This window comes from Pogona vitticeps, chromosome 6 (genome assembly GCF_051106095.1).
Source record: "Pogona vitticeps strain Pit_001003342236 chromosome 6, PviZW2.1, whole genome shotgun sequence".
NCBI lineage: Eukaryota > Metazoa > Chordata > Lepidosauria > Squamata > Agamidae > Pogona > Pogona vitticeps.
Genome location: NC_135788.1, coordinates 62,060,186 through 62,086,217, shown reverse-complemented (window position 1 = coordinate 62,086,217; position 26,032 = coordinate 62,060,186). Strand labels below are relative to the sequence as shown.

General features: G+C 44.8%; 1 protein-coding gene across 15 annotated transcripts in view; it reads left to right on the top strand.

Moving 5' to 3' along the window:
* Window positions 1-26,032, top strand: part of HECW1 (HECT, C2 and WW domain containing E3 ubiquitin protein ligase 1) — a 400,600-nt gene that overhangs the window by 190,258 nt on the left and 184,310 nt on the right. For 10 of the 15 annotated variants that reach the window (XM_078377440.1, XM_073002583.2, XM_073002580.2 and 7 more), the window contains one exon: window positions 21,036-21,114. In XM_078377440.1, the coding sequence (XP_078233566.1) occupies window positions 21,036-21,114 (79 nt within the window). The remainder of the gene's footprint in view (window positions 1-21,035; window positions 21,115-26,032) is intronic. The other 5 variants (XM_073002582.2, XM_078377441.1, XM_073002584.2 and 2 more) reach the window with 1 other exon arrangement.

Genomic DNA, 26,032 nt, shown 5'->3' with positions numbered 1-26,032 from the left:
AGAATTATTCTTTTTGTCTTTTGTACTGAATGCACAAAGCTTTGCTCCAGGTGTTAGAGAAACAACATTTGAGGTAGCATTTAAAGCACCAGTTGTCAGTCAGGAGTACCTGGATTCTAGACTGATTCAGTATGAATTAATCATGTCAAGGCATTCAGGAATACAGTTCTTATGTTAAATTTAAAGATTTCACCTCGGATTTCCAACTGCTGTATTTTGCAGGGATACCCGGTGAGCTGACATGCTAACTTAGAAAAGGAAATAGTAGTATTTCATACTACTGAGCTTGTGTATATGTTTATTTTATAGACAGAATGGGGATAACTGAGGTAAGGAAATGGGTTTGTCTCTGAATTGCAGGATTGTACTATAGAAACCTCAAATACACAAAGTTTTATATGGGTTAGTTTACATTTTATCTACAACTCCAAGAACAACCCAGTCAGCATGGGCAGCTGTGAGCTTCTAACAGCTATAGTTCAAGTGAGTAATTTTCCTCGGCTCTGGATTTAGCACTGGGGCAGCCAATTTACTTCTTGCTTTTCTAAACCTTTATTTGTTGCAGGGTTTTGAATTTCAGGTAAAATTCTTTTTGCTACACAGTAGAAGTAGAGATCCACAATGATGAATAGCTTCAAGTTCCGCAGAGTCCACCCCTTTCTCATTAACTGGCACTTAAAGTCCCAACTCATTCACTTGAAGGAGAAAGAATAAAAAACATTTCTTTATGTATAGGCGCTTGAATTTACACACTTGTCTATGCTGCTTTCTTTATATACATTTACAACCAACTGAACAGATCAATAGCAAACGAACAACTGCCACTAACCCAGGAAAGGGGAAAAGAGCACTTAACAGAGAGGCGTAACTTTCTTTGAATTCAAATACTGAAAGTAGACATGGGCTATTTGTATTCGTATCCCTGTGGATGCGAATATGAATCATGGCACCACAAGTGCCACAGAGACCCATTTCCTCCCTCCAGAACCAACCAGTCCACTCACCGTTTGCTGTGTGGCACTCAGCTCCATCATCACAATGGTCATGCCAATCACGGAAAGAGCACAGCCATCTCTTCCACACCTACCTGCACAGCCGACCACTCATCAGCTAATCAGGGAGACTCCCCATCCTGCCTCTGCACCGAAGTGGTCGGCTGCTCTTTCTGTTGCAAAGAGCAACAGAACAGCCAGCAAAACTCTTGCAGTTGGCACAACCACCACAAGAATGGAGCCAAGAGCTGCGCAGCAAACAGTAAGTGGACTCGCCTGTTCTGGGAGAAGAGAATGCACCTGCGTGGCACCTGTGGTACCATAATTCATGTTCGTATCCCCAGGGATATGAATATGAATAGCCCATGTCTAGCTGGAAGGAATGATTGGTCAGTGCTGGATAGACAGGCAATCACCCTAGCAAAAAAAATATCCCTCCCAGTCACACAAGCCACAGACAAGGTTGCAAAGAAAACTCCAAAATTATCAGCACAAATCCTCTTGTCTTGAAGGCCACTAAACTTTATGCTTGCCACCCTGTATCCTGTTAAAGATGTTCAAAATGAAACAAATGCATTTTTCTTTATCCAGCATTGCTGGTCCCCAATGAAAACTGTTGTCTATAAATGACTTGCTTCTGCTTGACATTAAACAGATATTTTGCTTAGGTCTTTATGTGCTCCTGTAAATATTTGCATTGCAGGATCTTGTGTTACTTTGCAAATGCCAAATCAGGACTTAAATCATTGCTTTGGTGCCTTTTCCCCTGTCATATTCTAATTCATGCATTAACCTGGGTACATGTGTTGAGTAAGTGTCATCAGTAAAAGCAACAAAAGCTCTTCCTTTTCACAGTATTGACAGCCTTCAGGAAGAAGTGAAATCTTTTTATGGGTGTTTGAACACTTGGAGATCTGGTTTGTGTGAATGGATCAGATCTATGCTGATTCAGGTACTTACAGAGACAGATGGTTATAGCAACATTACAACTGACCATTCTGGTTAAATAAGGGCCTTTGAATTTTTGGTGTAGACTAAATAATGTATATTTTTATATAAAATGCATTTTTAGTTTTATAATAATTATTAATTTATAATAATAAATACATTATCAGCCAAGGTTCACAACAGTTGAATAGCAGTTATAACTCCAATCTGAGGCCTAATTGCTCGTCATAATAAGCCAGGGAGCCACAGAAACCTGGGTTTATCACAGATAAGCAGCATGCTGGTAAAGACTGTTTGATTGTTCCCCTTTTCAATGGAAGTCGCTAAACCAGTGATAGATCTTCTATCCACAACTTGTTTATTGTGAAGTAAAAACAGGAAGCTAGGTCTGTGGCTTGTTTCCCTCCCCACAATCTAGATACAGTAGGACCCCCATATCTGCAGGGGAATCGTTCCAAGCCCCTACTCATGGATACTGAAAACCTCTGATAATAGTAAACACTATATATGTAGCATGAGTAAAAGGAAAAAACAATAACCAGAAAAAACATTTTCACATGCATTCCTAGAACTGGCCAGAAGAGGGCACCAGAGACTGTGCAGTGTTGTTGTTATTTAGTCGTTAAGTCGTGTCTGACTCTTCATGACCTCATGGACCAGAGCATGCCAGGCCCTCCTGCCTTCCACTGCCTCCTTGGGATTGGGATGTAGACTGATCTTTTCCAATCCTCCGGCCACTGCTGAGTTTTCCAAACTTGCTGGCATAGCGAGTGTAGCACCTTAACAGCGTCATCTTTTATGATTTTAAATAGTTCTACTGGAATGCCATCACCTCCACTGGCCTTGTTGTTAGCCATGTTTTCTAAGGCCCACTTGACTTCACTCTCCAGGATGTCTGGCTCAAAGTCAGCAACCACACTATCTGGGTTGCAATGTAGTCTTCATCATGCAATGTAGTCTTCACTAACAAGCATTCATAGCACAGTCTCTGGCTCTTTCCAGTGGCCAATTCTGGTACATGTGAACATAGTGTTTTTTTTCTGAATTTTTTTCTTTTAAAATTTTGAAATTTTTAGACTGTGGATAACTTAAACCACAGACAATGCTCCAGCAGATACAGGGATCCTACTGTAATTAACCCTAAAACAACACCTGGATTATTTATCTGATTGGTTGAGAGAGACAGGACGAAAAATTGGCATCCAGTGAGTTCACAATAATAATGCCACTTTGGCTTGTTCTGCCTTTCTCATTCCATATGGGAATTGTTCCTCAGTGTGAATCAACAAGATGGCATATCCTCAGTGAGCCAGAATTGGAGAGAATTCCTTCTCGCCATGATGTCTGAATTCATCCCTTAAAGAGTGAATGAAACTTACCAAACAGATAATGGAAGAAGGAAGCAGATGTTTGTTTAAATTTGTCTTTAACAGCACAAAGAAGATAATTACAAAGGCTATTTGTTTCTTAATGGTTTTCATGCACACATGATATCTCATTGGCATGGCACTACTCAGATCATGTCCCCTCTTATAACCACATAATAGAAGCACTAATAGCCTGTATATAATAACACTGTAATTTAGCAAATTATACAAAGATAAGTGACTGCAAAATACATCCATAACCTTCTATGTTTCAATGGCTCCTTCTGAGATTATTATGCATATCAGACAACAGATCCCCTGGTATCATGGCACCAGTCAATTTTGTAAGCACCACAGATTTTAATGTGGTTCTACTGCAAGAGTTTCAATCAATCAATCAATCAATCAATCAATCAATCAATCAATCAATCAATCAATCAATCAATCAATCAATCAATCAAAGCTTGATCAACAACTGTCTTCTGAATGTTATGCATATATTTATTTTATTTATTTATTAGGTGAGGAAATGTCTGATTGCCAGTATGGTTTTACATGCCATTAGAGACGTGTAACCTCCCTTTTTAGATCAAATTGGATCAAATCCGTTCAATGGATTTAAATGGGGAAAACAAAAAATCACCAAAAATTAACGAAGACTCAGAACAAAACCAAATTAAGTTTGCACATGTTTCAGAAGGTGCACTACCGAATCCAAGCATTTAAAACAGGTTTCAAACATTTTAAGACACTTTTAAATGAGCAAAAACGGACATCGTTAAGTGAAATTCCCCCATAGAGAACATTGTTAAACGATGGGGAAATTTCCTCAAAGAAACCCATCGCAAAGCGAATACATCGTTAAACGAAGCAATCGCTAAGCGAGGCACCACTGTACAAAGAAGTAGAAGTATATTATGTATAAATAAATAAAACCTAACAATGTCATGTCCAGACGTTCTGGAGACACTTATCCCTATTCTGTCACACCTATGAAAATAGCATATGCAAAAGTGGCTTTTACTATGTGTGAAATGTGCTAAATAATCAAGAAACTAATTCTCTCTCTTGTTGTCTCTCTCTCTCTTTCTCATATTATAGGAAAGGGTGACAGAAATATTTTGATTATTTTTCCAAAACTTATACACAATCACAGCATAAATGTTTGTCCAGGAGGTAACCCATAACTACTAATAGTTCCCCTGAAGCCACCACTACTGCTGCTAAAATGCAGCGATATAATAATGTAGTGACACTCCCCCTCCCTTGTTTGGTGCTTTTAGAAAGTAGTTGTACTCTCCAGAAGCCTCCATGAAGTGAAATTATCTTTTAAATGGTCCTAAATAAAAGTATTACTTACCTGTGAATTTGGAGTTTTCCTCTCATGGCCCAGAGCTGTCTTTACAGTGGACCCTCGACTTACAGATGGCTCCATTTATAGAATTTTCGAGTTATGGACTTCTCTGGCCACAAAATTTAGGTTCGACTTGCAGCCGGAGAATCGACCTACAGACCAGAAAAAAAAATCAAAATGGAACAAAAATGGCTGGTTACGGATTAATCAGTTTTCAATGCATTGTAGGTCAATGGAGCCTCGACCTACAGACTTTTCGACCTGCAGCCACCGTTCCAATGCGGATTCATTGCGTAAGTCGAGAGTCCACTGTTTTCCAAATCATCAAGGTGACGGAGCAGGCATTCCTCTGAGTCTTTGGCTTTTTAGCTTAGAAAACAAGCAGAGCATGTAAATGTTAGCAAAGAGCTGGTGTGTTAGAGTTAACAAGTCCCCAATTGCACACACACACATTTCCCCCACAGCTTGTTCAATAGGGTGAGGGGAAAGTAGTATGCTGTGGTATTTCCAGGCTGGGTTACTCCCTGTTAACTTCCTAGAAGAAAGGAAATTACAGAATTCTGCCAGAAAGAAAAGAAAAAGAAAAAGAAAAACTCACCAACTCCTCCTGAGAAGTTACATATTTAAAAGATTCTCACTGCACCAAACCCTCTAGCATCAGTGCAGTTTTTGAGGAAACCAAAGACATTGCCTTTTATTGTTGGTAATACTCATTATAGTAAGGAATTGCTTTGAACCTCTAGGAGAAGCAGGATGAGAGATTGCATAACACTTTGCATGGTATGTAGACATAGGTTGATTCAGGACACACAAAACAAAGCACTGCTTCCCACAGTGCATATACAGTTGTGGAATCTTCTATTAAATGATGTAGTGATGGCCATCAGTTTGCATGTCTCTAAAAGGAAACTGGACAATTTAATGAAAGAGAAGGCTATCAGTGACTACTGTTTATGAAAGCTACATACTAACTTCATTGTCATATGAAAAGGTGGATCAGATTCAGATGAAAGAAAAGCAAAACTGGTTATTGTGGGTTTTCTGGGCTGTTTGGCCATGTTCTTAAGGTTTTCTTAATGCATTGTACTTTGAGCATGCCATATGAAGACTGGTCTTAATAGAAAAAAACAATGATGCTAGGAAAAGTGTAGATGGTAGAAAAAAATACCTCTAACATAAGATGGATTGAATCAATAAAGGAAGGCACAGCCTTTAGCTTGCAAAACATGAGGAGGGCTGTTGACACTAGAACCATTTGAAAGCCACCACTTCATAGGAATGCCATAAATAGGAAGTGATTTGACAGGGCAGAACAATAACAATCAGTAGCAGTTATGTATCCCATCGTTATTTGCTGTGAAACATAACTAGAAAATTCTTTTCTGTGGCCTCTGTGAATGCACACATATGGGTATTGTCTGCGCCTGCGCTGACTGTCTCGGAAGATTATAGAGCTAAAAGTAACAATTTTATGGTGTGATCCTCCATGAGGTATATGCTCCTCCCACCCACCATCTTCCCCAGTTCCTTTTTTCCGCCGAGCTGAACGGTTCTCAGGAAAGATTGAGCGCTTCGCTATTTGCCTTTTGGCTATTTTTCTAGCCTCCTTTGAGCTTTTGTTGGTTTATCTTTACTTTAAATTACCTACTTAGTGATCCTCCACGTCTTTAGTTTGCCTAATCGGTTTCTGCTCCAAGATGGCGCTGAGGTCGGACGGTTAGCGTTTTCCTCCGCCGCTTCAGCCTGCCTCTTGGGTCTTTCTTCCTTTTTCTTTTCCCCTCTTTCCCCCTTTTTTGTCTCCCTTTCTCTCTTTCTCCCCCCCCCCGACTGCCTGGTGCCTTCCCTGACTGCCGGTTTCCAGCTTACCGGGCAAAACGCGGAGCACGGGGCGAAGTTTTGAGGTCCTTGGAGGCGAGGCTGCTGCGTCGCCGAGGTGTGGGGCGTGCGGCTGCCGCCGGCTCGAGACACAGAGCGCGGTCGTTGCAGCTGGTCTGTCGCTGGGGTTCGGGAGCTGGAAGCCCTGTTGCTGCTCTGGGGAGGCTGGCTGGGGTGTGCTTGGCCAGAGACAAGCGGAGCCGGAGCGGAGCCTGTGCTCGGGACTCAGGGGCTGCCTGCAAACAGCGGAGCTCGGAGGCTCGGAGGGCAGCGTAGCCGGAGCTGGAGCTCACAAGCCGGGGCCGGAGTGGGAGCAGGAGATAGAGAGGGTGCTCCTCCGGCTGCTGGCTGGGCTCGGAGGCCCGGCAGCTCCTTTTGACCACCGGAGGAGGCTGGATTCGGAGCTCCGGATGTGTCGGTGGCTGGAACATCGCCCAGCGGACCCCTGCCTGCGCCCTGCCTGATCTTGGGAGGCATCCCAGCGGAGGCCCTGGCGGCGAGGCCCGGCGACGGAGAGTTTCGACAGGCGAGCACCCGGACAGTGATTAGATCCCGGCGGAGGGGTGATCTGAGTTGGAGCGCCGAGTCCGGAGGCAGCCACAAGGTACAGGGTCATCGTCAGACCCGGAGGGAGCCTGTGGGGTTACTGGAGCGACGGAGCGTTTGCACGCCAGTCGCCATGTTGGAAGAACTTCCCCCAGGCCCCCCTCTCCCTGCTCGCTTCTTTCCATCTGCGAAGGATGTCTCCCCTCTAATTCAAGGGAGGGAAATGGCTGGGTTTGAGTCCCACTTAGCTCGGTTCCTGGTGCTTTGGATCCTGTTGACTTATAACATCGTGGACCTGGGGTCCTTTGCTAAAAACTGTAAAAACTGTGTCTACTGGCTCCTTAAAGAACACTGCACACCAGCGCCGCTACTAACATCCAGGCCAGCTATACTAGAAAGAACAAGGCCACGTGGGGGGGAAGGTTTGCTCTGGGCGCCGGGTGGGGGGTAATTAGTCTGGTTTTCTTATTTTTACTTATTTATTTACCTTTCTTTTTTACTTCAATATTCTGATCAATTGTATTTAATTTACGCTTGTTTATTTTATGTTTATTATTTATATGCACTAGCTTATTGTATATGGTTAATATTTATGTGTTTTATTATTATTCTTTCCTTTTTTGTTTATTTGATTCACTTGTATTAAGTTAATTTTGCTTATTATTCTCTCCTGTCTCTTTCTATTTCCTGCCCTTTTTCCCTCCCCTTTTTCCTCCTTCCCTCCCCCCTCCCTTCGATGGAATGGAAGGCCTGCCCTCCCAGCGAGGGGCCCCAAAATATTTCTGTGATCACGGGTAGAGGTAGATATGGCTTTGGCCCGGTCGCTACTCGTGTAAGAAGAACGACGGACAGATGTCTGAAGGCTGTCCGTTGTTCTGAGACTGGGACCAACCCTCAGTATCGAAGCAGCCAGTTCAGTCATCCTTCTACTCTTCGCCTGGTGTTGTTGAATGCCAGGTCTGTATCCAATAAGGCCCAGGTGATTTATGATCTTATCCTGGAGGAGGATGCAGACCTGGCATGCATAACCGAAACATGGATCGGCGGAGAGGGGGGTCCCCCCTTAGCACTCATCTGTCCGCCCGGTTATGCTGTCCAACACCAGGGTAGACTGGAAGGACGGGGGGGGGAGTCGCCATTGTTCACAAATCCATCTTGGAGGTTACTAGGCGCTCCTCGGTGGTAAAACCAGGTCTGGAGGCCCTCCACGTGTCGATTGGGGCTAGGGACGGTATTGGGATCTTGCTGGGCTACCGTGCTCCCCGCGACCCAGCCATTTCCCTACCGGAGCTGGTGGACTTTGTCTCTGCGGCACTACTGGTCTCCCCGAAGCTGTTGGTTTTGGGGGACTTCAATGTGCATGCAGAGGCAGAGACTTCCGGACCAGCTCTTGAGTTCTTGGAGACCATGGCCTTCTTGAACATGTCCCAACATGTCATCGGCCCCACCCACGTGGGCGGCCACACACTCGACCTGGTTTTTTCCTCCAGTTGGAGCGAGAGTGGTCCGATGGTGACTGATCTTGAGTCGGTCCCTCTGCCATGGTCGGATCATCACCTAATAAAATGTAACCTCAACATGGCCCTCCCCCCTTGCAGGGAGCAGGGACCTATTGTTATGGTCCGCCCTCGAAGGCTACTGGATCCGATTGGATTCCAGGATGCCATGAGAGGTGCTATGGCAGACCTGGCTGGCGCTCCTGTCGAGGCTCTGACAGACAGCTGGTTCGCCGCTGCCGTCAGGGCTGTAGACATGATCGCACCTAAACGCCCTCTCCAACGCAGAGCTCGCCCGGCGCCATGGTTTAACCAGGACCTCCGGGCGTTGAAGCGGATTAGGAGATGGCTAGAGCGCAAATGGAGAAAGGACCCGACGGATTACAATTGGATAGCTGTTAAGGTCGCCACTAACCTTTACCTGGCTAAGGTAAAGGCTGCCAGTCGAGCATACTTCGCTAACCGGATAAGCGAAGCGTCCAACCAGCAGGCGGAATTATTCCGTATAGTGCGCGACCTATCCGGAATTGGCCCGGGTGATGGGCCTCCCCCTAGTCTTACACCGGACCAATTTGCAGCATTTTTTAAATCTAAAGTGGAGGCCATCCGCCGGGACCTGTCTCCTTTTTTGAATCCAGTGAGTCGAGCTGAGATGTCCAGTGCTCCGTCTTGCCCGGTAATTTTTGACACATTTCAGCCTGTCACGCCTGATACTGTCGCCAGGGTGCTTGATCGCTGTCGTGCCACCACCTCCTCCCTTGACCCCTGTCCGGCCTGGCTAATCAAAGCAGCCAGGCCTACAACAACGGAATGGGCCACTGCAATAATTAATGGGTCTTTCCTGGAGGGCAGATTTCCATCTGCCCTCAAGGAGACACTCATTAGGCCCATTAGGAAGAAACCAAGTTTGGCGGCGGACACAATTGGCAATTATAGGCCCGTCGCCAATGTTTCTTTCCTAAGTAAGGTGGTGGAGAGGGTGGTGGCCGACCAGCTTCAGGTGCACCTGGACGAAACAGATGCCCTGGATCCGTTTCAGTCGGGCTTCAGGCCGCGCCACGGCACAGAAACGGCATTGGTCGCCCTGTGTGACGACCTACTGAGAGAGGCCGACAGGGGCAACGTGTCCCTGCTGGTCCTCCTCGACATCTCAGCGGCCTTTGATACCATTGACCACGGTATCCTCCTGGGGAGGCTCTCCGAGTTGGGAATAGGGGGCCTTGCACTGGCCTGGCTCCGCTCCTTCTTGGAGGACCGTCCCCAGAGAGTCCAGCTTGGGGAGAGCGTCTCGGCCCCGTGGAATCTCAATTGCGGGGTTCCACAGGGGTCGATCATCTCCCCAATGCTGTTTAACATCTATATGAGGCCGCTGGGTGGGGTCATCAGGGGGTGTGGAGCTCGGTGTCATCAGTATGCTGATGATACTCAGCTCTACATCTCATTTCCACCTTCCGCAGGAGATGCCGTTCTGTCCCTCCAGTGCTGCCTGGGGACCGTACTGCAATGGATGCAGGAGAACGGGCTGAGGCTGAACCCGGACAAGACGGAGGTACTAAGGGTGGGCGCCCCCACAGTCGGGAGCTTGGGAAACTCCCTCTCTTTTGGGGGGGTGACCCTTCCTGCTAAGGATGGGGTCCGCAGCTTGGGGATCCATCTGGACCCGGCGCTCACTATGGAATCCCAGGTGGTGTCGGTGGTCCGAACCTCCTTCTACCATCTTAGGCGGGTAGCCCAGCTGCGGCCCTATCTCGATGTTGGGGCGCTCACCACTTTGGTGCATGCGCTCGTAATCTCAAGATTAGACTACTGTAATGCGCTCTACGTGGGGCTGCCTTTGAGGCTGTTGCGGAAACTTCAGGTGGTCCAGAATGCGGCGGCCAGACTCCTCAGTGGGGTGAAAAAATTCCAACACATCTCACCCACTCTGGCCGCATCGCATTGGCTGCCCATCAGATTCCGCATCGACTTCAAAGTGTTGACGCTTACGTACAAAGCCCTAAACGGTTTAGGGCCTCGATACTTGGCGGAACGCCTTCTACCACCAAGATCTACCCGTGTCACTCGCGCGAGCCAGGAGGTGAGGCTGAGGAGCCTAACGCCGAGGGAGGCCCGGAAGGAAAAGACAAGAAATCGGGCCTTCTCGGCGGTGGCTCCTTGCCTCTGGAACAACCTTCCCCCCGATATTCGCGCGGCCCCCTCGCTCGGTATTTTCAAAAAGCAATTAAAAACATTGATGTTTCGGCAGGCCTTCCCTCCTAGTTAATTCCTGATCCCCTTCTCTTTTCTTTCCTAATGTTTTAACCCAATTGTTGAACGTTTTCTATTATGTAATTCTGTTGTTTTTATAGTGTTATCCCATGTTGTAAGCCGCCTAGAGTGGTCTATCGACTAGATAGGCGGGATATAAATAAAATAAATAAATAAATAAATTTCCCGCGGTCCTTTTATTCCCCTTTCCCCCTCCCCCCTTCCCTAGTTCTTTGCTTATGGCCTAACCGTCTCCTTTTAAAAGGTGTACAACCTGTGTGAATAAAATCGCACTTTCGGACGGTCATAACCAGTGCCTGTTTTGTTTGGGTGAGGAACATCCTACCCATTCGTGTCATGCTTGTAAAAATTTAACCAAGCCGACACTTAAACAGGGGCTCCAAAGACTTCAGTCTTACCTTTGGCAAACAGCCATGAATCCTCCTACTTCGTCTTCAGAAGCGGCTAGATCTCCTGCCCTTTCAGCCGATAGACTTCCAGTGGGCCAGTCTACTTCTGACTCTACCTCTGTGCTACCAGTTAAGGACACTGGTAAGCACAAGTTGCCCTCCTCTCAGAAGTCTCGAGCGCACGATCCCAGCTCGAAGAAAAAACCTAAACCTGCCCCTAAGAGGCCCAGAAAGGACAGACTTCCCCGAGTGGACCCCCCTCAGACTTCTCTGCCTTCCCCTATCCTCGAGGAATCATCCAGAGAAGCCCCTGATTTAGCCTCGGACGGAGACGATGCCCATGATGTTGCACCCCCCCCACGATGCCGCCCCAAACTCCGAGCATTGGGCTCAATGCGGCTGCACCACAGTCCAGCCCGGCCTCAGCCCATTCCAACCCCGACTCAGGGCGGGCAGCTGAAAGCTCGGCTTCCGATCTGGAGGTTCCCCCTTCGCCTCCACGGAAGAGAACGGAGAAACGAAAGCACCTCTCTCCACCGAGGTCGGTCCCATCGAAGGTGACTTATGCCCCTTTCCAATGGTACCATACCATTTCAACCCCTTTATGTGGCAATCCTGGTGTGAGAGGTACCAGCCTGAGCAGGCTAAATGGCCAAGAACGACGCTGGAACTCCCCCATGCCATTCCCTTTGTGGACTCAAGCTGCCTCCGTGCAACTACCTTGGCCCTGACAGTTTCGCCTCCGTCCGTTCACCCTCTCGTCCCATCTAAGCAGATGTGAGACAAGGTTCGCGAGGCCTTACCATTGCGTCCTGCACCCTCGATGCTGGACTCGGTAACATCTCAGGGCCCTTTCGAAGACCTGCCACCCCAAGGGCATCAATCTCCCCCGACTGAAGGCTTTGGTCCATCGGACTACCCTTCGTCTCCAGGCTCCCCTACATCTTCGGAGGCACAACACTCTGAGTCCCCCCATGAGCCTGACCTTTCCCCTTCAATCCCAGATACGAGGGGCAGCCATGCTTCCGCTTCCTCGGATGACTTTTCCTCCTGTTTGACTCTCATCTTTCAAATGGCACAAGCCCTAAATCTTGACACTGAACAACCCTCATCCGCTGATGCCGACCCGGTGTTCGATGATATCAATTAGGAGCATCCCGTTCCTCTGAGTCTCCCCTTTAACAAGTCTAGTAGGTGGTGGTAGTAGTAGTAGTAGTAGTAGTAGTAGTAGTAGTAGTAGTAGTAGTAGTAGTAGTAGTAGGCATCCTTCAGTCTCGAGAGACTATGGTATCGTGCCCTTGGAACAGCATCTAGTGTGGCTGAGAAGGCCAATTCGAGAGTGACCATCTCTTCCACACTGAAGACAAATTCAATCTGTCCCCTGTCCAGCTCCCTGATTTTGCTGCTTTTGTGACTCTCTTTGCCTCGGCCTGCTGGACAAGGGTCTCTTCAAATTGGGAGAGGCCGTGATGCAACGCCTGCCTCCAGGCTGAATGCTCAGATGTCAGAGTTTCTCATCTGTTGAGGTCTATTCCTAAGGCCTTCAGATCCCGCTTGCAGATGTCCTTGTATCGCAGCTGTGGTCTCCCTCTGGGGCGATTTCCCTGCACTAATTCTCCATACAGGAGATCCTTTGGAATCTGACCATCAGCCACTCTCACGACGTGCCCAAGCCAACATAGATGTCGCTGTTTCAGTAATGTATGCATGCTGAAAATTCCAGCTCATTCTAGGACTACTCTATTTGGAACTTTGTCCTGCCAGGTGATACCAAAAATCTGTCGGAGGCAACACATATGGAAGGTGTTCAGCTTCCTCTCCTGCCATGCACAAAGGGTCTAGGACTCACTGCAGCACAGGAGTGTGCTCAGGACACAGGCTCTATAGACCTGGAACTTGGTATGTGCCGTCAGCTTCTTATTGAGCCATACTCTCTTTGTGACTCTAGAGAACATGGTAGCTGCTTTGCCAATGCATTTATCCAGCTCGACATCTAGAGAGAGTGTGTCAGAGATCATTGAGCCAAGGTACACAAAGTCATGAACAACCTCCAATTCTTGTGTGGAGATGGTAATAGAGGGAGGTGAATCCACGCCCTGGCCCATGACTTGTGTTTTCTTCAGGCTGATTGTTAGTCCAAAGTCTTGGCAGGCCTTGCTGAAACGATTCATGAGTTGTTGGAGGTCTTCAGCAGAGTGGGCAACAATGGCTGCATCATCTGCGAAGAGGAAGTCCCGCATGCATTTCAGTTGGACTTTGGTCTTTGCTCTCAATCTAGAGAGATTAAAGAGCTTTCCGTCTGATCTAGTCCAGAGATAGACACCTTCCGTTGCAGTTCCAAAGGCGTGCTTCAGCATGACAGCAAAAAAGATCCCAAAAAGGGTTGGTGCGAGGACACAGCCCTGTTTCACTCTGCTTCGGATGTCAAAGGGATCTGATGTTGAGCCATCAAAAACTACAGTACCGTTCATTCCATCATGGAAGGACCTGATGATGTTAAGGAGACGAGGTAGACATCCAATCTTGGGAAGTATTTAAAAAGGCCATCCCTGCTAACCAAGTCAAATGCTTTTGTAAGGTCTATGAAGGCCACTAAGAGTGGCTGTTATTGTTCCCTGCATTACTCCTGCAACTGTCGGAGGGAGAATACCATGTCAGTGGTGGACCTATTAGCTTGAAATCCAGAATCACAGTGTGGATTTCGAGCTAACAAGTCTATCCTTCAGCTCATTAAGGACACTTGGGGACAACCTCCTTCTATCATGCAGATCTCTCGCCGCACTGATGGCCTCTACAGGACCCACGGTGTCGAGGCCAAATTTCTCAATAAACATCCAGTGCCTAACTCTATCATCGTCGAGTCTAGTCAGGCTCGAACCCAGACTAAGTCCAAACCTATCCTTGCCAATAAGGATGGCAGAAAAGTTGACACGATGGCCAAACGAATTTACTCTCTGCAAGCCTTCTTACTCAGAAACTTCAGTTATCAGGCAACTATGGGCGCTTTTCAGCGTCATCTTTGGAATCAAGTCCTTCCTTTCATTGAATCATCTCCTGAACCCATGAGATCCGACCTCATCAATATCCATTCACAAGCTATTTCTCTCGCCAAGTATCAGAGGATTGCAGCTCGACACTCCGCTGAGGCAGCTTCTAAAACTTTGGTCATCTCTATTTCTATTCGATGCCATGCCTGGCCTAAATCCTCCACAATCTCTGATGACACCAAGTCAGGAATCGAGGTCTTGCCTTTTGACGGTGCCGGCCTTTTCAACTCCACAACCGATGACACCATGGAAGACTTCCATAAGAAGCGCAAAACTGTGCGCTCTTTTTCTGCCCAGCCGTCTTCTTCCTATTAACGGCCCTTCTACCGCTCGGGCCAGTTTCATCCTAAACAATATCAAAATCAAAGGTTCCAATCTTATAGACAGTATCGCCCCCATCAAGCCAACAGGTCCCTACCTGCCCCCCAGCTTCTGATGGCATCGTACTAACCTCAAACCCTGCCTCGTCAGTGCCAATCCTTTCGCAAAGGACAACGAAAGGGTAAGCAATATTGACTACTACCTATACCTCCCTTGTCTGACATTTCTCTCTACCCAGTGAACTGTACCAGGCTGGCCCCATTCTTCCATCGTTGGCGATCTGTTACCTCAGACAAATGGGTTCTATCCATTATAGCTTCTGGCTACCTCATAGAGTTCTCCGAACTACCTCCGTTGGGGTTTATTTGATACACCCCCTACTCTTCTGCTTTGCAGGACGTGGTTACCAAACTTCTCCAGAAACATGCCATTTTTCCAGTCCCTACCTTGGACTCCCTCAACGGTTTCTACTCAAAGTACTTTACTGTTCCTAAGAAAGATGGAGGCCTCCGCCCCATCCTTGATCTTACCCATCTCAACCGTTTCATATCTCCCCGCAAATTCCGCATGCTTACATTGGACTCTATTATCCCTTTGCTTTCCCAGGGAGACTGGTTCATAATTATCAACCTGCAGGACGCCTATTTCCACAGATCCATTCACCCGGACCATCAAAAATTCCTCCGGTTTCATTTCAATGGCACTGCCTTCCAATTTTGCGCCCTCCCGTTCGGGCTCTCCACCGCCCCCTGGACTTTCACCAAGTGTATGGCACCGGTAGCTGCCTTCCTCTGGCTGCAGGGAGTAAACATTTATCCCTACATTGACGACTGGTTGATAGTGGTGACATCGTACCATGATGCCATAAAAGCACGAGACATAACCCTCCATACGCTCCACGGTCTCAATATCAACCTCGAAAAGTCACACTTGATCCCAAACCAAACGGCCAAGTTCATAGGCATGGAGGTAGACTCCCTCCGTGCAAGAGCTTTCCTGCCTCTAGACAGGATCAGGAAAATCCAAAAGGCTGTCCACCTTTTTCAAACACATCACTCCGTTTCAGCGCATCATGCCCAACACCTCCTGGGACTCATGGCATCGACGACGGCCGTCGTCCAACACGCCAGGCTCAAAATGAGATCCCTGCAGGCATGGTTTCTTTCCCTATTCAATCAGCTCACGGACCCTCCGTCGGCTCTGTTGCAGGTGACACCAGAACGAGCCTCCCAGCTCGACTGGTGGACTCGCCCAGACAACCTTCTCATTGGCAGGCTTTTCTCGCCTCTTAAGACCTTCCATACAGGTCACAACCGACGCCAGCCCCACGGGGTGGGGTGCTCATTGCCTTCAGCACACAGTCCACGGACTCTGGTCAAAACAAGAACTGCCACTTCACATAAACCATCTAGAACTGTTGGCAATCATCAAAGTGTTCCATGCCTTTCTTCCCCTCATCTGAGGACAAGTAGTGCAGTTGGCAACAAACAACACCACTGCACTCTTTTATGTCAACAAGCAAGGAGGTACTCACTCCCCTTCTCTGCTCTACCTAGCTGTCGACCTCTGGGAGTGGTGCTATTCGCACCATGTTTTCCCTATTGCCATCCACATTTCCACCAACGACAACACCTTGGCAGATCAGCTCAGTCGGCTACCGATGAGAACACACGAATGGACTCTGAACAATGTCATATTCCAGCGGCTGTGCCGACAATGGGGCACGCCCTCAATAGACCTCTTTGCAGCCGATGTCAACAAGAAATGTCCCCAGTTCTGCTCCAGAGCGGGACGGGACAGTGCCTCTCTGGGAGACGCTCTCCTGTTGGACTGGTCCCAAGATCTTCTATACGTATTTCCCCCTCTACCTCTCATCCAGAGGGTAATCGTCCGTCTCTGACAGGACGGGGCCAACACGATCCTGATAGCCCCGTACTGGCCCCGCCAGCCATGGTTCACTCACCTGGTATCGATGTCATCGGATATGCTCCGCCTTCCTCTCCGCCCAGATCTCCTCTTGCTCGACCATGGCCTCGTTCTTCACCCAGACGTCGTCTCTCTCAGTCTTGTGGCATGGAGGATACTCCCGATGTGATGCAGGTTCTTCTTCGAGCCTGAAAACCTTCCACTACCCGCCTATACGAAAATAAATGGAAGTCGTTCTTAAAGTATACTCGGGACAATAACTTACCTGCTATACCTGTCTCTTTGAAAACTCTGCTCGCTTATCTCCTCCATCTCTTAAATTTCGGCCTTTCCCAGTCCACATTAAAGGTCTATCTTTCAGCCATTATGGCTCACCAGCCCGATGATTCTCCCTCCTCCAAGTTGTTTTCTCACCCAACTGTCAAGAAGTTCCTCAAAGGGCTCAACAACATTCACCCTCCTCAACAACATATCACCCCCCCAGTGGTCACTGCAGCTGGTTCTTAATGCCTTGATGCAGCCTCCGTTCGAGCCCATGGCGTCCATCGACCTCAAATTCCTGACTCTTAAATCGGCCTTCCTTGTTGCAATCACATCAGCCAAATGGGCTAGTGAACTCGCTGCTCTTCGAGCCGATCCTCCCTTTATCCAGTTTCACCCCGATAAAGTGGCTCTTTATTTTGATGTTTCCTTTCTCCCGAAGGTGGTCTCCGACTTCCACCTCAACCAACCCATCATACTACCCTGCTTCTTCAAGTGTTCTTCATCGCCCCTAGAACATATGCTCCATAATCTTGATGTCAGACGTGCCCTGGCTTTCTACGTCGAAAGGACAAAAACTTTCAGAAAGTCCAATAAACTCTTTCTTTGCTTTCACAGCCCAAACAAAGGGGCCCCAGCCTCTTCTCAATCCATAGCACGGTGGATTGTACAGACTATCTCCCTTGCTTACAGCTTGTTGGGAAAGTCCCCTCCAGAACATTTGACAGCTCATTCCACCAGTGCGCTGTCCAGCTCTACTGCCTTTCAATGCGGCACCAAGGTTCCTGACATCTGTCGTGCTGCTAGGTGGTCCATACTGTCCACGTTTGTCAAGCACTACGGTCTAGACGTCAGAGCACGCCAAGATGCTGTATTTGGCAGGGCTGTCCTGTCATCCTTCTTACCATGACGACCCACCAACCGGTAATTGCAGCTTGCTAGTCACCCATTTGTGTGCATTCACAGAGGCCATGAAAAAGAAAAAGAGGTTACTTACCTGTAACCATAGTTCTTTAAGTGGTCCTCTGTGAATTCACACAACCTGCCCATCGTTCCCCTCTATCCGTCACAGGTTAATTATGTAATTAATTAATTAATTCTTTCCTTCATACCCGGCAGATAAAATTCAGGAACTGGGGAAGATGGTGGGTGGGAGGAGCATATACCTCGTGGAGGATCACACCATAAAATTGTTACTTTTAGCTCTAGAATCTTCTGAGACAGTCAGCGCAGGCGCAGACAATATCCATATGTGTGAATTCACAGAGGACCACTCAAAGAACTATGGCTACAGGTAAGTAACCTCTTTTTCCTGTTGCTTCCCAGATGTACGTTCTGTAAAAATGACTTATTCTGAATTAGTCACGGAGCCTGAGTGTCTGGTGCTCAGTCTCACATAGCTTTGTAACTCTACATCATCCTGTGAGAAAAAATAATTGCATCTCCAGCATTGGGGAGATGCTCATATATTAATTGCTTATATTCCCCAGAAGGCCAGGAAATTACATGAAAAACAAGAATTCATGTGACTAATGAAAGAAGGTACACAGTTATTTTACGAAATAACCCCAACCACCACCACTGCCGCCACCACGGAATACTAGAAGCAGATAACATCCTCCACACAAAAGTTAAAGAACTGATAGAAAGGGAACATATCAAGAGAATGCGGAAAATCTTAATGTCAAAATTAAATACAGTGGTGCCTCCCATTGCAACGTTAATTCGTTCCGCAAAAATTGCTGCAGAACGAATTAACGTTGCAATGCGATATTAAACAGCCCATAGAAATGCATTAAAACGCGATTAATGCGTTCCTATGGGCTTAAAACTCACCATTCAGTGAAGATCCTCCATAGCGTGGCCATTTTTGCTGCCTCTTAAGCAAGGAATCCCTCCCTAAACACAGCGGGCCATTTTGTTTACCCGGCGGCCATTTTGAAACCACCGATCAGCTGTTTTAAAATTGTTGCTTTGCGATGCTCGGTTCCAAAGCAGGGAATCGAGCATCGCAAAGGGAAATTCCCCCATAGGGAACATCGCAAAAAATGCATCACTAAACGGAGCGATCGCTATGTGAGGCACCACTGTAGTAGAAATACAATCAAAGCCATAAACACATGGTCAGTTCCAGTAATTGGATATCCACTTGGAATAATACATTGGACACAAAATAAATTTGAAGAATTGGATTGAAAAACACTGTAACTGATTAACATTCATCATGCACTACATCCAAAAAGTGGTTGTATTTACCATGAAAAATGGGAGGCCATAGATTACTCAAATACAGCAAGTAGTAGAGGAGGGGAAAAAGAGGTCTCAATAATTATATCAGTACAAGTAGAGAAAAATTACTTAAGGGTGTGAACATGGAGAATATTTTGAAAAGAACAAAAACAAAAGCTCAATATAAGAAGCAACAATTTGAAAATAAAACAGTTGGAAAAATACATGGATAACATCTAAAAACATTGGTGGAAGGTATGATAATTCAGTATGGGCATAGTTAAAACTGGGGACCATTAAGAAAGAAACTGAAGACTTGATTTTTGCTGCACAAGAACAAGTACTCCAAACAAGTGTGATGAAAGCTATGATTCAAGGAATTAGTGCTAATAGCAAATGATTATTCTGCCAAGCAAAAGATAAAACTGTGTTACACCTGATCTGTGAATGTCCAAAGATGACACCTTGAACATAACACATTAGACAGTAAAGGTAAAGGTAAAGGTTCCCCTTGACAGTTTTTGTCCAGTCGTGTTCGACTCTAGGGGGCGGTGCTCATCGCCGTTTCCAAGCCATAGAGCCAGCGTTTGTCCGAAGACAATCTTCCGTGGTCACATGGCCAGTACGACTTAGACACGGAACGCTGTTACCTTCCCACCGAGGTGGTCCCTATTTATCTACTTGCATTTGCATGCTTTCGAACTGCTAGGTTGGCGGGAGCTGGGACAAGCGACGGGCGCTCACTCCGTCGCATGGATTCGATCTTATAACTGCTTGGTCTTCTGACCCTGCAGCACAGGCTTCTGCGGTTTAGCCCGCAGCGCCACCACGTCCCTATCCATTAGACAGTAGTAACTGAAATATCTGGATAATTGACATTACAATTCCAGGAGATGCCAGAGTTCAAGATAAAGAATTGGGAAAACTAACAAAATGCAGAGACTTGGCAATTGAAACATCTCGCTTGTGGATGAAATACAGTGGTCCGCCTCCCTAGTCATCAAGGCTTTGGGAACAATATAAAGAAATTTCACACAGTATTATAAGCAGTTGCGGATTCCAGAAATAACACCATCAGAGCTACAAAGAAACGGGAATATTAAAAACAGTATATATACTATGTTGATATTTAACAGATACTTAGGTTTTTGGTTAACTTAAAACTTCTGTTATGTAATACCACTCAGTGTTTTTATAATTTTGATTGACTGTGCCTAGTACTTTTGAATAATAATATAATTCTATAGAAATGCATTTTTTCACAGCATAATGTCACCGTGAGCCACATTTCAATATCCAATACGTGGTTGCCATCCCTCTTCCTAGAAATGACCTACATTTCAATTCTTTCTTCTGAATTTTCTCCATTAACTTTTCAGTTTCTGCAAATTGAAAATTTTCAACAGCTATTAACACTTCATATAGGCCGAGTCAGTACTATTTTGGTTATTCTTAAGCTGGCAGCTCTTTTTTAGCTTTATTTTTTACATGTTTTGATGGGGGTAGTTCTTGCACGTTGTGGATCAAATGTGATCCGTTGGTTGATAATTTTCTTCAGTTTCAATGGGGCATTTGTTTGCCACAGCAACGTAGCCTAGCCCTTATATGCCTTTTTCCAGCCATTGCTTACTTTTCTGAAAAATTCATGTGTCATCAATCTGATTCTAAACTAGAGAAAATTTTGCCTTCAATGAACTTGAATTTTTCACTGCAACTAGACATTGCTGGGTTTTTTAATGTTTGAACCTCATTATGTTTTCTTTCTTGAAAATGAGGCATAATATTTAAATCTGACGTTTTATGCAAGGACTGAGTTCAGTTTTTTGCCCTTATACTAGATCTTATATTGAAACCTCTCTTCATCTGGCATTAACTCCTGTAGGGAAAATGCAGTTTACTGGGAATGTGGAGTGAAATTGTGGTGTGTGAATGTTGTGTTCAGCAGGATGAACTTGAAGAGTTTTTTTTCCCCTTCTGATATGGGTGTTTTTGTTTGTTTTTGTTTTTGCTTTCTAGCAGATTTTCAAAAGCATCACCAATGAAGATTCGGGCCAGGGACAAGGAAGCAGAAGATTGATAAGTTTCTCGTTGTCAGGTATGCCTTAAGCTATAGTTTCAAAATCCCGGTATACTTCTGAACAAATATTTCAGCAACCCAAAATTAATCTGGCTTTGGATTCATTTATTATGTTTCCATCCTGCCTGCCTTCTGTGGGTACAGACCAGAGCATAGAGGTCTAGCTCATGTTAACAGCACAACTTCATTAAGAGATAGTTTGAAATGAGTGTTCATGACTTGCCCAGGCACATCCTGGAGTTTCGCTATTGATGGGAAGATCAGAATCAAGTCCTCTGTGGCTGCTTATTTCTCAGTATTGGTAGGTTTTGTCCCTAGTCACTGTTTCATAACATCAGTTTCTTTCAAACTATTGCCCCTGAAAGTCCTGATCCATATTTTCAGTATTTCCGGTCTCCTTCTTCATGACAGTTTTCTTACTGGTGTTTTTAATTCCTCCACCATTGTACTCAGCCCAGTATCCATGGACTAAAATGTAACCTCTTTGGACTACAATTCCCAGAATACCCCAGCTGGCATGGCCATTTGGGATACACTCTATCGAGCTATTTAATTTTTTAGAACAGTAGTATCCATGCACAATTTTGGGTTTCTAGATGTTAATATTATAGTAAGTAGACTACAACTACCAGCACCTTCCATCTAAGGTCTTTGCATTGCACCCCTCAGAACTCCTCAGTTAGGATGTCCAGCCACAAAATAGTTAAAGTTGGGAAATTAGTAGAATTTGTGTACATGAACTGCTTGATAGCTCAGTAGTTTAGGCATCTGACTGTGGCACCACATATTGGGAGTTAAGTCCCCCACTGTGCATCCTTGACAGGGGCTGGACTCAATGATCCACAAGGTTCCTTCCAGCTCTGCAGTTCTAAGGTGGTGATGGTAATTTCATATTTCTAAGTGTTATCACTTCTATGAGGTGATTACAGTACCTAGAATCACCCAGCCTACCTTGTTATTTGGAATATAATCCATCCAGTTATTTCAGTTGGGACTTCAAGTAGTTTCAGTGTAGAAGTTCTTGTTTGTAGCTTTTACTGTTTTGTAGATCTTTCCCCCCCCACACACACACACATACCCACCCACCCACACAAACATTTTCTGCTATATTTATATGATTACATCTGCAACCAACCTTCTACCAAGAACCTCAGGATGATGTGTGTGGATTCCCTCGCTTATTTTCACAGCAAAGCCTTAAGACACTAGGTTGAAGTCTAGGTAGATAGCCAGTTATTCGAAGAGGGAATTATTTAAGTGCCAAGATAGCAGAACCTTTCACATCTGCCATCGTTTCCAGATTATCTGTGAAGATTCTCAGTCATTCAGGTGAGGTTATCTGGAAGTTGAATCATGGCAACTGGACTTCTTCCTTGTTAAGTTGAAATGCTTTGTTACTCAGTCAAGTAGCTTCTTCTGTCTGAGGAGAGTCTCCTGATATATCCTCCATGTTGGTTTTGCTTCTTCCTTGTCTGAATAGGCTTGTTGGATGGACAATGAACAAAGGTTCCAGATTTCCAGCTTGTTTTTTGTTATCTTCTTTGGACTTCAGCACATGCTTTGTTTGCTAGTATAATCGGTCGGTTACAAAGGTGTGCCTCACTCATGTTTCTAGCACGCTAATGGATTTCCGGTGTCTAATGACAGATTGTCTGTACTGTAACATACCTCAACCCTAAGAAAGAAGTTCTTTGCGACTTTCTAAAGATTCTGGCCAGTCAGTGCAATCCCTTTTCACTCAGTATGAACTAAAAGTGTTATCAAAATGTACATGGTAACATTCCTATAAGACTTTATTTTTGCAGAGGAAGACCTGTTGTGATGGAGATGTGGGGATCAAGTATAAATAAGAACATATTACCCTTCTTTGTAATTCCTGAGTTTTCTTATTAAGAAACCCCACTACTCCCTAGAAAGCAGACTGAAGATCATTAGGCTTCGTGTCTAAATCAGGACCTGAACTTAGGTTTTCTTGTTCTGTGTCTGGTGGTCTTCTCCATAAATACCAGATCATCTTTTTTATTGTGCATATAAGCCTATTAGAACCTTCATTATGTGGTATTCTATTCTCTTTCATTTTCTTTTAGGACAATTAAAAAGTAGCTCTCCCTGTTAGCAGTATGTGAATAATTAATATTTTCTCCTCTTACGCTTATGACCTTGCCTCATCACCATCCCTATCCCCAGTGCCGACTTATTGCTATCTTTCCAATATGACTGTAATGTTTTTCCCTCGAGACCTCCTCTGGCTTTCTCTCTGAATTTTTTTCTGTTCTTTAACAGAAAGACTTTTTGAGCTTTCTGCTCTTATTTTTCCAGCCTTTTTAAAGGAGGATTCCATTTGACATGTGAAAACAGACCCATAATATTATCTTCCTTTTCTCCATGCTATATTTTGCTTTTATAAAAAAAGAAGAAGCGAAACACCACTTTGTCATATCTTGCTAAGTCTCTCCAGCTGAAATTCTGTTGTGTAGTATATTAAGTGACAGTTAGAGTTGGCCCATTGAATCAGTAGAACTTGACTCACCAAATCCCCACAATAGAGCCTTCTCTATTATGACTTACTATGCTAAGCAGGAGGATTTCAGCCTCCGAGTGACAAGTCCAGTTTTAGTCCCAATTAAATGCTATTTTAATGCATTGAAACTAATGGGACTTGTTATTCGGCACTCTTATGTGGGGTTTACTTGTCAAAGTGTCAGGAAATTTTAGCAGGTCCAAAACTCAGCAGCCAGATTGCTGACTAGAACAGGTTACAGGGATCACATACCCCCCCACCCCCATTTACAACAGCTCCACTGGCTGTCTATCTGTTTCTGGACACAACTGAAGTGTTAGTTTTAACCTATAAAGCCCTAAACAACTTGGACCCAAGCTACCTCAAAGACTGTGTCTCCCAATATGAACCTGCTCGGATACTAATATAATCAGGGGAGGCTTGTTTCTTGGTCTCACCACCTTCCCAGATGTGCTTGATGGGAGCACAAGAGAGGGCCCTCTCTGTTGCTACTCACAGAATTTGGAACTCCCTTATCACAGGAGGCTAGGCTGGTCACATCTTTGTTCTTCCACAAGCAAGTGAAGACCTTTCTTTTCAGGCAAGCTTTCCCTCAATGACTGGCTGCCTGAGCGTGATCTTTTTAGATGGATTGTTATGCATCACTGCTGTTACTGTGTTTTTAGTATTGCTTGTGTCTCCCATTTCTAAGAAGGGTATTTTGTTTGTTCCTTTAAAAAAATTCTATTCTTACTGTTTTTAGCTTTAAATATTCCCTTTTAATGAAACAGTATACCTTTGTATAGTCATTGTTGTGTTCTTAAATGTTGTCTTTAAATGCTGTAAGCTGCCTTGGGTCCTTTTCCAAAGAAAAAGGCAGGATAAAAATAAATAACATAAGTCATGGTGATTTCACTGAGTCTACTCTTAGTTGAGATTAAAATTGGATTTAGTATTGTGTTTCTTCCTGCTTCATCCAGATTACTATATTGCCTATCTCTGCCATATCTTGATACATTCTTCTTAAATATATTTGTACAACGAAAGTCCTCCCGCCATATTTGCCATATCCAATTTAATTGACAAGGCTACCCACGAATCTCCTGTCTATGATTTCTACTTTGGGAATGAAGTTTCTTTGAAAAGAGAATGACTGTTGATCTAGTTCAAGTGAGTAATTCAGATACACTCTAACAATGTATTACTGGAACAAGTAGGCTCAACATTTTAAGAAAGGCATGACTGTAGCAAGTAACTTTGCCATGTGGTGGTGTAAATAAAACCTCCAGTTATCCATGCCTTCATAATATGCTGATTAGTTTACTACATTCTGATGTATGTGGAGTTTCATTCAAATACTTAGAAAGTATAACTGCTTCAAAAATGGCTGTTTCTTAGTAAAACACTTTGATTAGAATATGCCTTGCCAATGTTCCTCACTAGCTTTTAGTTTGTTTTTTAAAAATATAATTCAAAATTCTAATTTTGACTTACATTTTATTTTTACTTATTTATTTAAAATGTTTTACCCCACCTTTCTCATAAAAAAGGACCCAAAACAATTTACATCATTAAAAATGCAATATTAAAAGCTAAAACAGTAAATTATTCAAATATTAAAAGAATTTAATGAACATTATATTCAAAATGTTAGATAAAATCATTACTGGAACAGATTTAAAAGTAACAAAAATTCAATCCATCGCATTTTCAAACCTCTCTAAAACAGTCCATCATTAAAGAAAAGCAAGAAAATCTTCACCTGCTTGCAGAAGTACAGCAAAGATGGGGTCAGCATGACCTCCCGTGGGAGGGAATTCTAGAGTCTGGAAGCAGTGACTGAGAAAGTCCTCTCTCATGTCCCACCATGTAACAACCAGTTGCAACCAGAGTACAAGAATCTTTCCCCCTGTTTTCTTACATGATCTTCAGAAGTCCTGCTCTGGGTGTGCCCCTTTTGAAAGATAATGTGGTCACAATCAGAGGGGATTTTCCTTATGCAATAGCATCTTCAGAAGCTGTTCAGATGGGGGAAAGTATACAGTCCATAAATGCTGAGATCATAAATCATCAAACTCTTTAAAACTTCTGCTTAGGTTTTTAGTAACAGTTTTATAGTTTTTATCTTATTGTTCTCTTAGCCTCCCTGAGACTCTGTTGTTCCTTATGAGTGTCATTTGCTGATTTTTCTTTCTCCTGGCACTCATTTTTCTTCCCTCTTAAAATTTATATGTTTGGAACATGACTTTTAAGACAAATCAATATGGTGGTATAATGGAGCAACTTCATTAACAATGCCAGGATAATACTCTGGAAACCAGAGCATCATGCTACCTTTCTGGAGTTATGGGTAGCTTCATCATTTTTCTTGAAAATAACCTTCCAAGCTACGTATCTCTTAGGTTCTCTATTTTCTCTGCTTTATTCTAGTAATAT